The sequence below is a fragment of the Theropithecus gelada genome, chromosome 2 (genome assembly GCF_003255815.1).
Source record: "Theropithecus gelada isolate Dixy chromosome 2, Tgel_1.0, whole genome shotgun sequence".
Taxonomy (NCBI): domain Eukaryota; kingdom Metazoa; phylum Chordata; class Mammalia; order Primates; family Cercopithecidae; genus Theropithecus; species Theropithecus gelada.
In genome coordinates, this window is record NC_037669.1 from 106,977,188 (window position 1) to 106,991,315 (window position 14,128).

The following is a 14,128-nucleotide window of genomic DNA, read 5'->3' on the forward strand; positions in this document are numbered from 1 at the left end:
GGGAGATGCACCAAAATAAACACACAGCACTCACAGTGGACTCTAAGAGGCCACTCCTCTTCCAGAGCCCCCTCCCACACACCTATTCTAAGTAATTTCTAACCCTGTGATTATTCACAGAAAGAAGAAGAATAGAAGTTGCTGGCATTTGTAGTAACAGGATGAGAAAGTGCGAGACTTCCTGTTATGTGTGTGTGACAGCTGGTGATAAGTGGAGGGCCCTGCACAGGAAATCCGCTCAGCTTCTGCAATGGGGCCTGCCTGACACTTGGGCGCTCCTTCAGTCTCGATGTTGATGGCAGGACAAAGGGGCGCCTGGACCATGGGTGACGTGGTTGAGAAGAGTTTGGAAGGGCCTCTGGCACCTTCTACAGATGAGCCCTCCCAGAAAAGAGGAGACTTGGTGGAGATCCTAAATGGGGAAAAGGTCAAATTTGACGACGCGGGACTCTCCTTAATTCTTCAGAATGGCCTGGAGACCCTGCGAATGGAAAACGCTCTGACAGATGTCATCTTGTGTGTGGACATTCAGGAATTCTCCTGCCACCGCGTGGTACTTGCCGCGGCCAGCAACTATTTCAGGTCAGCATGCCTAGGACCAGACTCAAATTGGGTGCAAGTTGCAAGGAAGAGGTGTGTTAGTGTGAGAGTCCAATCTTAAAGAGTTGGCCTTGATGTTTACAGTTTTCATATATATTAAGGCTTGTGTGTCTACTTAAAATAGAAGAAAGGACACTATCACGCTTTATTTATTTATTTATTTATTCATTTATTTTTGAGATGGAGTTTCGCTCTTGTTGCCCAGGCTAGAGTGCAATGGCGCAATCTCGGTTCACTGCAACCTCCGCCTCCCGGGTTCAAGCGATTCTCCTGCCTCAGCCTCCTGAGTACCCGGGGTTACAGGCATGCGCCACCACACCCAGCTAATTTTGTATTTTTAGTAGAGATGGGATTTCTCCATGTTGTTCAGGTTGGTCTTGAACTCCCGACCTCAGATGATCCACCTGCCTCAGTCTCCCAAAGTGCTGGGATTACAGGTGTGAGATGCTGTGCCTGGTTTATCACACTTTACATTTTAGGATTTAGGCCACATTAAAAGACAGATTGGCATCATTTAAAAGCAATGTTTACGTTCTATAGTAAACCTTCTGTGTATATGTCCTTGTTCCAAAGGATGGAAATTTACTCTAGTCATGGGATTTTTTTCCCCCTTGGTCTGACTAATGTGTTGGAAATATAATGTTGTCTTTGTTAATCAACAGACATAGAGAAAAAGGATGTGGCCCCTCTTTTGGAGTTATCAAATGACTTGTTACAAATTAGGGGCTTCTGTGTGTGTAAGCAGTGTGGGGAAAGGGAAAGCAGTTACAAAGATGCTTTAGAGGGGAGAGGCCTCTAGTTACAATAAACTGGTGGTCTCATAGTGGGAAGACCTGAAGTCAGGAGACCTGGCTCCTTCTCGACAGTGAAACTTTAGGCAAATCACAAAGTGCTCTGAATGTCTGTTTTGTCATCTGTAAGGTGAGGACAACGATGATCACCTTTCAGAGTTGTCATAATTAAACAAGAGCGTGAAAAGGGTCTTATACAGTGTCTAGCATATAGTAAATAGATGCTCAATATATCTTTCTTGGAATTCTTTTCCTGATTTTGCTTGGTTCAGATAAGGATGACTCATTGAGTGTTTCCCATGAGCACGTCCCTGGGGTAGGAATTGTATAGTGCCGGGAACCCAGTGAATACATCTGGACTCGGTGTTCTCCATATCAGCATGGACATGGGGGAACCAGCTTGCAAGGGCAATGTGGATAATGAAGAAGGTATTTGGGAACTTGAAAAGAAATACCCTTAGAATTCTTCTTAATGAGACTCTTCTTAACTTTTGATTCTGGCTGAGGAAATTGAAAACGATTAACCTGTGAAAGCATTATGGAAGGTCCTTTCTTTCTTTCTTTCTTTCTTTCTTTCTTTCTTTCTTTCTTTCTTTCTTTCTTTCTTTCTTTCTTTTTTCTTTCTTTCTTTCTTTCTTTCTCTCTCGAGGTGCTTGGGGGAAAACCTTTCTTTGTAATTAATAGAGCAGGATCAGCAGGTTGCTGTGGGACTCATTAGGTCTCCTGTGTCGATAAGACAAGGGGATATCTGGGTTTGAGAGAAGTAGTGGCTGTTGTGCGCCAGACAGACACAGTTATCTGATTTTATTTTTGTAACGGCATGATGAAGGTGGCTGATATCTCCTTTCACAGATGAGGAAATGAAAACTCAGCATTACATATCTGGTCAGTGCTGGAGCAGGGATTGGGTATGTTCTAAAAATCCTTGTTACTGCAATGCAAGCTGCCACTAGGTTTGGGGCTTCATTCCACGGGAAGTGTGTAAAATGTAAGTGTAACACAGACATCAAAATGGGTTGATATAAACACATTACTTTCTCCACCAACCTTGATCACCTGCTTTCACGTTGACTGCAGCCCCTCTCAGGAGTGAGTAAAGTCAAGTTAGCTCAATGCCCTGGGGATGCACATTTAGGTTTATCCTTTTGTATCCCTTGCTATCATAAAATGCGTACCTGGAAGCAGTTTTGTTAGTGGGTGCGCCTGGCTGTGGACCAAGCCCGCTGGCTGTGTGCCCTTGAGTTGATCACTGGTCTTCTCTGGTCTTTGGGTTTCTCATCCTAAATGGGAATTTGGGCTCGGGTCCTTCCAGTCCTGCTGATCTAGGATGCTTAGGGAAGGTCTCTGCCGGTCATCAGAGGAGGCGATGGCAATGAGAAGCTGGAGAACATGAGGGCGTAGGCATCTGACTGTGTATACAGAGCCTCTCCCAAAGCTGCCTAGTCATGAGAGGAAATTCCTTCAATTCTTCTCTTCAGAGCAGTGACTTTTCCTTCTTCTCTTGGGATTTCCAACATGACTTTCCTTCTACAATGAATACTGTCCTGGAGACAGGATTCTTTTTTCCGGTGCTACTATTCATATCAACTCCTGTTTGTGGAGCGCTTACTGTGGGCCAGGCCTTGTAGCTTCCGTATCACACACTCTCATCCACTCCACCCTCACAGCGACCTGACAAGGCAGGGAGTCCTATCCCCAGCCTACCGATGAGGAACCAAAGTCTAGAGTGTCACGGCGAATAAAAAGTAGCCAAACTGGGATTTAGACCTAGGGCTGATGTTAAATCTGACATGGTCTCACTGCCTCTCTCGCTTTACGTCTAAGGTTTCGAAGGGGTTCTTTTTACGCTCAGGTTTAGGGAGGTCAGAGAGTCTCTCTGTCTTGGAGTCTTTTTTTTCTTGAGACGGAGTCTTGCTCTGTTGCTCCGGCTGGAGTGCAGTGGCACAATCTCTGCTCACTGCAAACTCCACCTCTCGGGTTCACGCCATTCTCCTGCCTCAGCCTCCCAAGTAGCTGGGACTACAGGCACCTGCTGCCACACCCGGCTAGTTTTTTGTATTTTTAGTAGAAACGGGGTTTCACCATGTTAGCCAGGATGGACTCAATCTCCTGACCTTGTGATCTGCCCACCTCGGCCTCCCAAAGTGCTGGGATTACAGGCGTGAGCCACTGCGCCCAGCCAGTCTGGGAGGCTTTCAACACAGCGCTCTGTGCTTCCGAGGGCCTGGAAGCTGGTTGTAAAATTATGTCATTTTTTTTCCTTTACTCATTGAGAAAATAAATACTTTTCACTAAGGGATCGACAATAGTTTATTAAACAGTACCCTATGGACAGACATTTGGACCATTTCTAATTCACATTTTGCTATCACAAACAAAGTTGTAAGGAATAACCTGAAACATGGGTTTTTTTTCATACACATTTCTTTTTTTAAAAAATTTATTATTATTATTATTATACTTTAAGTTCTAGGGTACATGTGCATAACGTGCAGGTTTGTTACATATGTATACTTGTGCCTTGTTGGTATGCTGCACCCATCAACTCGTCAGCACCCATCAACTCATCATTTACATCAGGTATAACTCCCAATGCAATCCCTCCCCCCTCCCCACTCCCCATGATAGGCCCCGGTGTGTGAGGTTCCCCTTCCCGAGTCCAAGTGATCTCATTGTTCAGTTCCCACCTATGAGTGAGAACATGCGGTGTTTGGTTTTCTGTTCTTGTGATAGTTTGCTAAGAATGATGGTTTCCAGCTGCATCCATGTCCCTACAAAGGACACAAACTCATCCTTTTTTATGGCTGCATAGTATTCCATGGTGTATATGTGCCACATTTTCTTAATCCAGTCTGTCACTGATGGACATTTGGGTTGATTCTAAGTCTTTGCTATTGTGAATAGTGCCACAATAAACATACGTGTGCATGTGTCTTTATAGCAGCATGATTTATAATCCTTTGGGTATATACCCAGTAGTGGGATGGCTGGGTCATATGGTACATCTAGTTCTAGATCTTTGAGGAATCGCCATACTGTTTTCCATAATGGTTGAACTAGTTTACAATCCCACCAACAGTGTAAAAGTGTTCCTATTTCTCCACATCCTCTCCAGCACCTGTTGTTTCCTGACTTTTTAATGATCGCCATTCTAACTGGTGTGAGATGGTATCTCATTGTGGTTTTGATTTGCATTTCTCTGATGGCCAGTGATGATGAGCATTTTTTCATGTGTCTGTTGGCTGTTTCATACACATTTCTTAAAGGGGGTTTGCTGAGTCAAATGTATCTGCAGTCTTAGCGGTTATTGCAACTTCTCCTTGATCGGGGTTGAATCATGTTGCATTCCCCCACGGCATCACCAAAAGAGGGTGTCATCCAACTGTTGAATTTTTACCAATCTGATAAATGAGAAAGAATATCTCAATTTAGCTTTAATTTACATTTTTCTTATTTTTAATAAGATCAAACATCTCTTCATAAATTTAGGGGGCATCTGCAGTTCTTTTTTTAGTGAATTGTCTCTTCACTGCCTTTCTGTTTTTCATGTATTTTTTAAATAATTAAATCTTACTTTTTATTAAAGATATGCAAATAGTAAACAAAGCATTAAATAGTATTTAAAGGCTTATAATGAAAAACAAAAATTCCTCTTTCCTCCTCCACCCTGTCTCATGCGCCAAAGGATACCATTTTCAATTTCTATTTGTTTCTTCTGGCACTAGCTCTATATTTCTGCAAAATACACTTATGCTGCTCTTTCTTGATTTTTCTGTGTTAGACATCATTTACTGATTTCAAATAAGGATTTAGTATCTCTACCTAACCCTCTTACCATATGCTTTCCTTCCCTGTAATCTTTCAACATAATGTTATCACAACAAGAGTTTACATTATTATGTTCATGAAAATCTTGTTCTCTGTTGAGCCAAATTGCTCAATGATAGCATTTCCTTTCTTGTAAACCTTTTTGTCTTTCCTGAAGTTATTAATTCACTCATTTTTTCATTTGCTTTGTTTTTGGCGTGTCTTTTGCTCACAGCCTTACAAAAACCTTTCATGTGATCCAGTGCATCAAAGAATCTACCAGTTCCATTTCCTCAGAATCTTCCTGCCTTGTATCATCTTATGTATGTTCCCTGGATTTGCAGGCTGGCTAGGATTCAGCTGCTTCTCCATCATTCCCTGGGACTGTCTGCTATGCTGAATGGAGCCTTCTCTCTTCAACCCCTATCTTCCTCTTACCCTCTTACCCTGATGAGCACATTCTAAAATAACTTCCTAAGAAAGAGTGCATGGAAAGTCTTCCTTCCTTCCTTCCTTCCTTCCTTCCTTCCTTCCTTCCTTCCTTCCTTCCTTCCTTCCTTCCTTCCTTCCTCCCTCCCTCCCTCCCTCCCTCCCTCCCTCCCTCCCTTCCTTCCTTCTCTGAGACGGAGTCTTGCTCTGTCGCCCAGGCTGGAGTGCAGTGGCACCATCTCGGCTCACTGCAAGCTCCGCCTTCTGGGTTCACGCCATTCTCCTGCCTCAGCCTGTCGAGTAGTTGGGACTACAGGCGCCCGCCACCACGCCCGACTAATTTTTTTTTTTTTTTTGTATTTTTAGTAGAGACGGGGTTTCAGCCTGTCAGTGAGGAGAGTCTCGATCTCCTGACCTCGTGATCCACCCGTCTTGGCCTCCCAAAGTGCTGGGATTACAGGCGTGAGCCACCGCGCCCACCCATAGGAAGTTATTTTTAAGGCCTTGCATATATTTTTGTTTTGTTTTGAGACAGGGTCGCGGTCTGTTGCCCAGGCTGGAGTGCAGTGGCTTGATCACGGCTCACTGCAGCCTCCCTGAGTTCAAGCAATTCTTCCACCTCAGCCCCTAAGTAGCTGGGACCACAGGCGTGTACCACGATGCCCGGCTAATTTTTTTTTTAATTTTTTTTTTGAGACAGAGTCTCACTCAATCGCCCAGGCTGGAGTGCGGTGGTGCGATCTCGGCTCATTGCAAGCTCCACCTCCCAGGTTCACGCCATTCTCCTGCCTCAGCCTGCCGAGTAGCTGGGACTACAGGCGCCCGCCACCACGCCCGGCTAATTTTTTTGTATTTTTAATAGAGACAGGGTTTCATTCTGTTAGCCAGGATGGTCTCGATCTCCTGACCTCATGATCTGCCCGCCTCGGCCTCCCAATGTGCTGGGAGTACAGGCGTGAGCCACCGCCGCCGGCCAGTTTTTGTATTTTTTTAAGTAGAGATGGGGTTTCACCATGTTGGCCAGGCTGGTCTCGAACTCCTGACTTCAGGTGATCCACCTACCATGGCCTCCCAAATTGCTGGGATTACAGCTGTGAGCCACCCGCCACGCCTGGCCTTTCTTTGATTTTAAATAACATTTTGATATTTCACAATGATGTGCCTTGGAGGTTGTGTGTATGTGTGTGTGTGTGTGTGTGTGTGTGTGTGTGTGTGTTTTACTCCAACCATTTTGCTATGCATTTGATGAACCTTTTTAATCTGGAGAGTCACATCCTTTAATCCTAAATATTTCCTCATATTACTCCCCGGTAATTACATGGTCGCTATTTTCCTTGTTCTCTATTTCTGGATCACTTACTCAGTAGATGTGGACTTCTAGAACAGTCTCTAGCTTTCTCATCTTCTCTCTCCTGTTGTCCATCCTCTTACCTTTCTGTTTTACTTTCTGGAAGATTTTTCTCAATTTTATCTTCCAACCTGTTGAGAATCTCAGTTTTTAACTTTCAAGACTTTTTTCTTGTTTTATTTATGAAGCTTCCTTTTTATAACATCCTGTTCTTGTTTCATGTGGTCATATTTTCACCTAATCTCTTTGAGGTTTATATTTTTTTAAAAACCACTCTTCTGTGTTTGTTTGTTTGTTTACTGTTTGTTTCCCTGTATTTTTCTCTTTGTTTAGTCTCTTTTATTCTATTTTATTTATTTATTTATTTATTTCCTAGAGACAAGGGCTCCCTATGTTGCCCAGATTGTCTCAAACTCCTGGGCTCAAACCATCCTCCTGACCCGGCCTCCCAAAGTGCTAGGATTACAGGCATGAGCCACCACACCTGGCCTCTGTCTTTTGTTTTAGAGGCTATACTTAAATATCTGGTAGTCTTTAGATATCTATTCATATTTAAGAATCAAGCACTAACATGGTGAAACCCCATCTCTACTAAAAATACAAAAAAATTAGCCAGGCGTGGTGGCATGCACCTGTAGTCCCAGCTACTCGGGAGGCTGAGGCAGGAGAATCTATTGAATCCGGGAGGCGGAGGTTGCAGGGAGCTGAGATCACGCCCCTGCACTCCAGCCTGGGCAACAGAGTAAAGTGAGACTCTGCCTCAAAAAAAAAAAAAAAAAAAAAAAGTCAAGCACTAAAGAGCCAAATGGTTGCTGGGGTGGGATGGGGTGGGGTGAAGGCTTTGCAATGTAGTCATGGGACATTGAGCTCACTTTACTATTAGAAATTCACAAACGCTAGTGTGTTAAGCTCTTTGCCTTGGTGCCTTTCAGTATTTCCTTGGGTCTTACTTTCTTGTTCTCTTGTGTGTGATCACCCCTGATTTTTGCAAAGACCTACTCCCCTAAAGAACAAGGAAAATGCAGAGGAAGTTTGTAGAAATTGCTGTTATTACCCAGTAACAATTCAGATTTTTGTTAGAGAGACAATGAAACCAATGGCTTGTGTCATTTTTTTATATGAGGGAGAAAACCTGTTTGGCCACTCGTTATCCTATTGTCTCTGCCACAAACGGATCCAAACCCCAACCACACACATAGAAAAACCAGTTTCAACAACGTATTTGTAGTGTCAGATGACCATGGAGTGGGAATATGTCAACCTAGAAATGTAACCTGGTGGCTGTAAACAGGGGCTACATTAGTAACTCAGACAATGTATTTCCCTTTCGGGGCTTATTTAAAGTCTTGAGTGGAATGAGGAAGTTAGGAAAAAATGTATAGCTGACACTGAGTAAAGTAAAAGGGATAATAAAGCTTAAAAAGTCATCTATAACATATATTTGAGTGTCAAACAGCCAGTATCAAGGTATTCAAATATTTTCACAGCAGAAACATTTGGGGAAGCATTGATTTAACATTTATAATGTATTTTTAAATTTTATAAGACTTCTCAGCCAGGTGCGGTGGCTCACACTTGTAATCCCAACACTTTGGGAGACTGAGGCGGGCAGATCATGAGGTCAAGAGATTGAGACCATCCTGGCCAACATAGTGAAACGTCATCTCTACTAAAAAATACAAAAATTAGCTGGGCATGGTGGCACGCACCTGTAGTCTCAGCTACTGGGGAGGCTAAGGCAGGAGAATCACTTGAATGTGGGAGGTGGAGGTTGCAGTGAGCCAAGATCTTGCCACTGCACTCCAGCCTGGTGACAGAGCAAAAAAAAAAAAAGACTACTCATGTTTTTTAGAAGTCTACTAAGAAAATGCCATTTGTGTAATGCTTTTGGGCATGTCTCCAAACCTAAGTCATTGCATAGTGCACAAGAACCCCGTCTCCCAACGGATCTCCATCTAAACCACTGGTTCTCACCATCTGGGAAGCCCAACTCACTGCAAATTATGGCACACTCTATAAGTGACAGTGACCTGTGAGGGCAGCCATGCTGTGATTCCCAGAGTTGGCAGAGGGAGGGGAATCATAGTGATGAGGGGAGGGGTTATCAGGCTTTCCTCTGCCCTGTCTCATGACTGGCCCTTCCTACATGCATAGAAAAGCTTCCAAGCTGAGGCTGAGTCAACAGCAAGCTCCTTTGTTGGTGCTGCTGCCTGGAATCTTTGTCTGGACTCTCGCTCCTGTCTTGTAACCCCGTCTCTAGGTCTGGTTCCTTGAGGCTACGTTGAGAGGACTTTGCCCACCAGCTACAAAAATCAGGCATGAGGCCAGGAATGGGAAGGGTATTGTGAGCACAATCTATGCACTTGTTAATCATTATTACATATTAGCCAATTACTTCATGGCAGAAAAGTGGAGCAAGAGACTACTCTTAAGCCACATGTAGATGTCGTAATCCTGAGCTTTTTCTCCGTAATGGGGTAAGATGTTAGAAAAGAGTCAGCGAGTCCAGGTGATAGAATAAGTGCCAAGCACATATACACCGTGGAATACTATGCAGCCATAAAAAGGAATGAGATCATGTCCTTTGCAGGGATATGGATGAAGCTGGAAACCATCATTCTCAGCAAACTAACACAGGGACAGAAAAACAAACACCGCATGTTCTCACTCATAAGTGGGAGTTGAACAATGAGAACACATGGACACAGGGAGGGGAACATCACACACCAGGGCCTGTCGGTGGGTGCGGAGCGAGGGGAAGGAGAGCATTAGGACAAATATGCATTCAGGGCTTAAAACCTAGATGATGGGTTGATGGGTGCAGCAAACCACCATGACACATGCATACCTATATAACAAACCTGTACATTCTGCACATGTATCCTGGAAATTAAAGTAAAATTTAAAAAAATTTTTAAAAAAGAGAATAAGTGCCAAGAAAAACAAAAATGAGTTAAGGCATGTAGGTCTGTATTAAAAATCTGGCTAATAGCAAATGCATTGAGGATTGCTGTTGCCACAGTGGGTACACTTGAGAACTCAAGTGAAGCCGATGATTTTAACACCAGGGTCAGGCCCTATATGTTCCACTTTTAATATTTTCCAACATTGTGGATCAGAACCAATATGATAGTGAATATTTCAGTATTGTATATCTATAATCCCTTATCTGCAGTTCCAAAATTCCCAAAGTGCTGATGAATGTAAAATTTTTCATAACTTATTTCATGGCTAAATCCAATTTGAATGGCACTTGTCAGGTCGGGGCACCTGTCCTGAACTGAGGTGAAGTTACTTACAGAGCCATTTTTTTTTTTTTTTTTTTTTGAGATGGAGTCTTGCTCTGTTGCGCAGGCTGGAGTTCAGTGGTACGATCTCGACTCACTGCAACCTCCACCTCCCGGGTTCAAGCGATTCTCCTGCCTCAGCCTCCTGAGTAGCTGGGATTACAAGTGCCCACCACCATGCCCGGCTAATTTTTGTATTTTTAGTAGAGACGGGGTTTCACCATATTGGCCAGGCTGGTTTCGAACTCCTAATCTCAAATGATCTGCCCGCCTCAGCCTCCCAAAGTGCTGGGATTACAGGCGTGAGCCACCGCTCCCGACCTCAGTCTTCATTTATTCCACTTAGGGCGACATTCGTGTACTCACTGCTGAAGTACTAATGCATTAGATTAAAGAGTGCTGGAGGTGCTATATAATATTTAAGATATGCTAATATCCAAAGAATTCTGCACGGCAAAGCACATCTGGCTTCCAGATTTTTGGGTAAGGGATTATGAGGCTTTCTGATAACGTTAACAGTTTTCGTTTCGGTGTTATTTGTCTACTTTTTCTCACATGCATATCTTTCCAGAGTTTACATGCAATTTTGCATCTTGCTTTGCCCCCTCTTTTCATTATAATATTTTTCCTACGGTGCTCCATACTTTTCATAATGACTATTTATCATATTGCTACCAGTTTCAACAGAGGCATAATATGAAAATCTTTCTCTCACTGTGGACATTTATTGCTTCCAGTATTTTGTTTTTATAAGTGATGTGGTAATCTTTGTATTAAGCATTTTTTCTCAGTTTGGAATATGGATGGCCAACATTTTTTCAGGCACTTTGCTGGATTCTTTTTATTTCATTCAATCTTCATAATGTCAAGTAGATAGCATGGTGTCCATTTCATCCTCGGGGGAGCTCATTTTAATGGGAAGTGGTTTCCCCATGATGTCTAAACTGAAAACAGGCCTTGTCATAGAGAACAGAAATGTGGCTAACAGGTCATTTCCTATGACCCCTAAGCTCCCCAAGACTCTTTTGCTAGTGTAGGCTACATAAGCTGAAAATGAGGAGGAAATGTAAAAATTGGAGCCTCCTTGTGCTCATACATACATGCACAGGCAGGATACTGTTGGAACATTCATTCCAGTTTATGTCTGGGGGCTGAGGTGACAGGCCTCCGTAGCAGCAAGGACCCAGCATGCCTTAGGACATCAGTCTGGATCAAAGGGTTAAAAAAGAAATAAGGAAGCAGGGTCAGGGTGTGCAAGGTGAAAAGATAGTGTGCTCTGAAAATAAACATCACTGTGGCTAGAACCAGAAACTTGGTATAGCGGAAAGAATTTATGGTACTGGGTGCAATGGCTTATGCCTGTAATCCCAGCACTTTGGCAGGCTGAGGCTGGTGGATCACCTGAGATCAGGAGTTCAAGACCAGCCTGGCCAACATGGCAAAACCCCTTCTCTACTAAAAGATGCAAAAATTAACCGCGTGCAGTGTTGTGCGCCTGTAATCCCAGCTACTTGGGAGGCTGAGGCAGGAGAATCGCTTGAACCCGGGAGGCAGAGGTTGCAGAGAGCTGAGATCATGCCACTGCATTCCAGCCTGGGTGACAGAGCAAGAGATTCTGTGAAGAAAAAAAAAAAAAAAAAGATTTGTGGCACTGGGATTTCAGTCCAGACTCTGCCACTTGTTGACTATGTAAATCTTGGAATTGTTTGGCTTCTCTGAGGCTCAACACCGATGTCTACAATAGAGTGAGGCTAACAATTTATGTCTACCGATCCCAGCAAGTTGTGAAATGCAAATAGTAAAATGGATTCATTTATTAATTTATTTGCCCCAACACTTTATGCATGGTAATAAGTCAGATTTCTTGGTTCTGAGAAACAGAAATCAACTCTAGCTTATTTGAGAAGAGAAATTTATGTAAATGATAGTAGGAACTCACAAAATCCCCACAGAAGTTTGGAGAACCAAACCCAGAAGACAAACAGGTGCAAGGGAGGCCAGACAGGGGCCGGGACCACAGCCCAAAGCCACCCAGGACTCCTGTAGGGGGTACTTCCCTGCTGTTGTACAATGCTGGGGCCACAGCTGCACAGCTGCAGCCACTGGTGCTGCTGTCAGGGCTGTCTCTGGAAGCTGGAGGCTGCTGCTGCTTGTCCTGCCTCCACCCAAGCAGGCTTTCCTCCGTCCAGGCTTCTTAGTGTCACTGGCTTCCAATTCAAAACTATTCGCTAGGCCTGCAATAGGCGCAGAAGAGATGTTAAAGTACCATGAAAACTACACAGTTATGAGGGGATTCCATGACCCTTGTCACAAAGGCATCAGAGATCTGGATCCTGAGACCCAAATAGGCAAGAAGGTAATTATTAGCACTTTCATTCCTCTGCTCCCTGCAAAACTGTGAGTAGTCCTGGGTACACTTGTGGGGATGCATGAAGGCATCATCCATCATGGGTGGACTAAAAGCAGGTTGAAAATGCAAGCCATGTGAAGGCAGTGACCACCATATTCTTCTCCTTGATGCCACTGCAATGGCTGGCACTCAGCAGACATCCTGTACATGCATGAAGTGAACAAACACTTGGATATTCCTCCTGCAGGTCCAGTCACTGAATAAGTAGCATCCTGGCCAGAGCAGGAAGTCCTCACAGAGTTCGGTGGGAAGCTATTGTGCAACTTTAGAAAAGGGAAAGATGATCAAATGTGGCTATCACAGGAAAAAATGGGAAGGAACAGTTACAAAATCCAAAATGCCTCAGAATATTCTGGATTCAAGCAGTCGCTCATGTGACCACCTGCATATAGATGTGCCATGCATACAATGTGACTCTTGCAGTCCTTTTTTTTTTTTTTTTTTGCACTGGGAGTGGGGAGAGGGGGCGTTCTGCACCAGGGCAGTAGTGCGATCAGGTCCTTTGATTTTTCATGGAAGTGTCATCTCTGTCACCCCTACCCCTGGTGTCTACAGCATGTGGATCTTATTTCAATCAAGATTAGAAAATCTATTCTTCAATTTTAAATAATCTTCCATGCCAGGCTTTGTAAAAACCTTCCCAACTAAAACACAACAGAGAAATATTTTCATCAGTCGTAGCTCAAGTTGTAAGCTCTATCCCTGCATCAAACCCACGGATATGCAACTGTCTCTCCATGAAAATGTTTTTTCAGGACAAGGATCTAACATGGTAAACACCAAACAGTCCACGAGAAGAGCTGGCCACATGCAGAGCCTTTGTGCTTTTGGTAAAACTGCCATGAGCTCAGCATCCATTTGTGCTGCTCCATGTTCCTTTATTGGTGAGCAGTCTTTTCGTTTCAAGGGATAGGAAATCAAGTCAATCAGCTTAGGCAAAGAGAAAAGTATTTGGTCACATTATCAAATCATAGGAGGGCTGGGGTGCAGCAGAGCCCAGGGAGAAGGGGAACCAGGCCCTTGCACGCAGCGCTGGTGCTCTTTCTCCACCCCTCACTTTGCTTCTTTCTCAGGTTGGATTTCTCAGGTTGACTTCTGCCACACTGTTGGGGGTTTGCCTGTCGGTTGCTATGAGACTCCTAGCCTTGGCTCTAGAGGGAAAATGAGGGACTTTCTCTACCTGTGGCTTGAAAAACCCCTGGGAAAGACTCTGATTGGCTCAGCTCCATTCAGTTACCCATTCCTAGGCTAATCACTGTGCCAGGGAGGTGGGGCACAATGATCAGCCCAGCCTAGGTTAGGAGTCCACCCTTGGCCAAAGAGCTGTGTGTGCATGCGTGTGTGTGTGTGTGTGTGTGAGAGAGAGAGAGAGAGAGAGAGAGACAGACAGATAGACAAGCAGAAGACAGAAAGGTGGAGAGGTCTGTATTGATGTGAGAGCTCCCGCCTGAGCCAC

The 14,128-nt window shown here is 44.0% G+C and overlaps 1 protein-coding gene across 1 annotated transcript in view; it reads left to right on the forward strand.

Annotated features, from left to right (window-relative positions):
- Window positions 1-230: 230 nt before the first annotated feature.
- The window catches only part of KLHL6 (kelch like family member 6), a 68,612-nt gene continuing 54,714 nt past the window's right edge, over window positions 231-14,128 (forward strand). Inside the window, exon 1 of the mRNA XM_025376199.1 lies at window positions 231-582. Within this exon, the coding sequence (XP_025231984.1) occupies window positions 290-582 (293 nt within the window). The 5' untranslated portion in view covers window positions 231-289. The remainder of the gene's footprint in view (window positions 583-14,128) is intronic.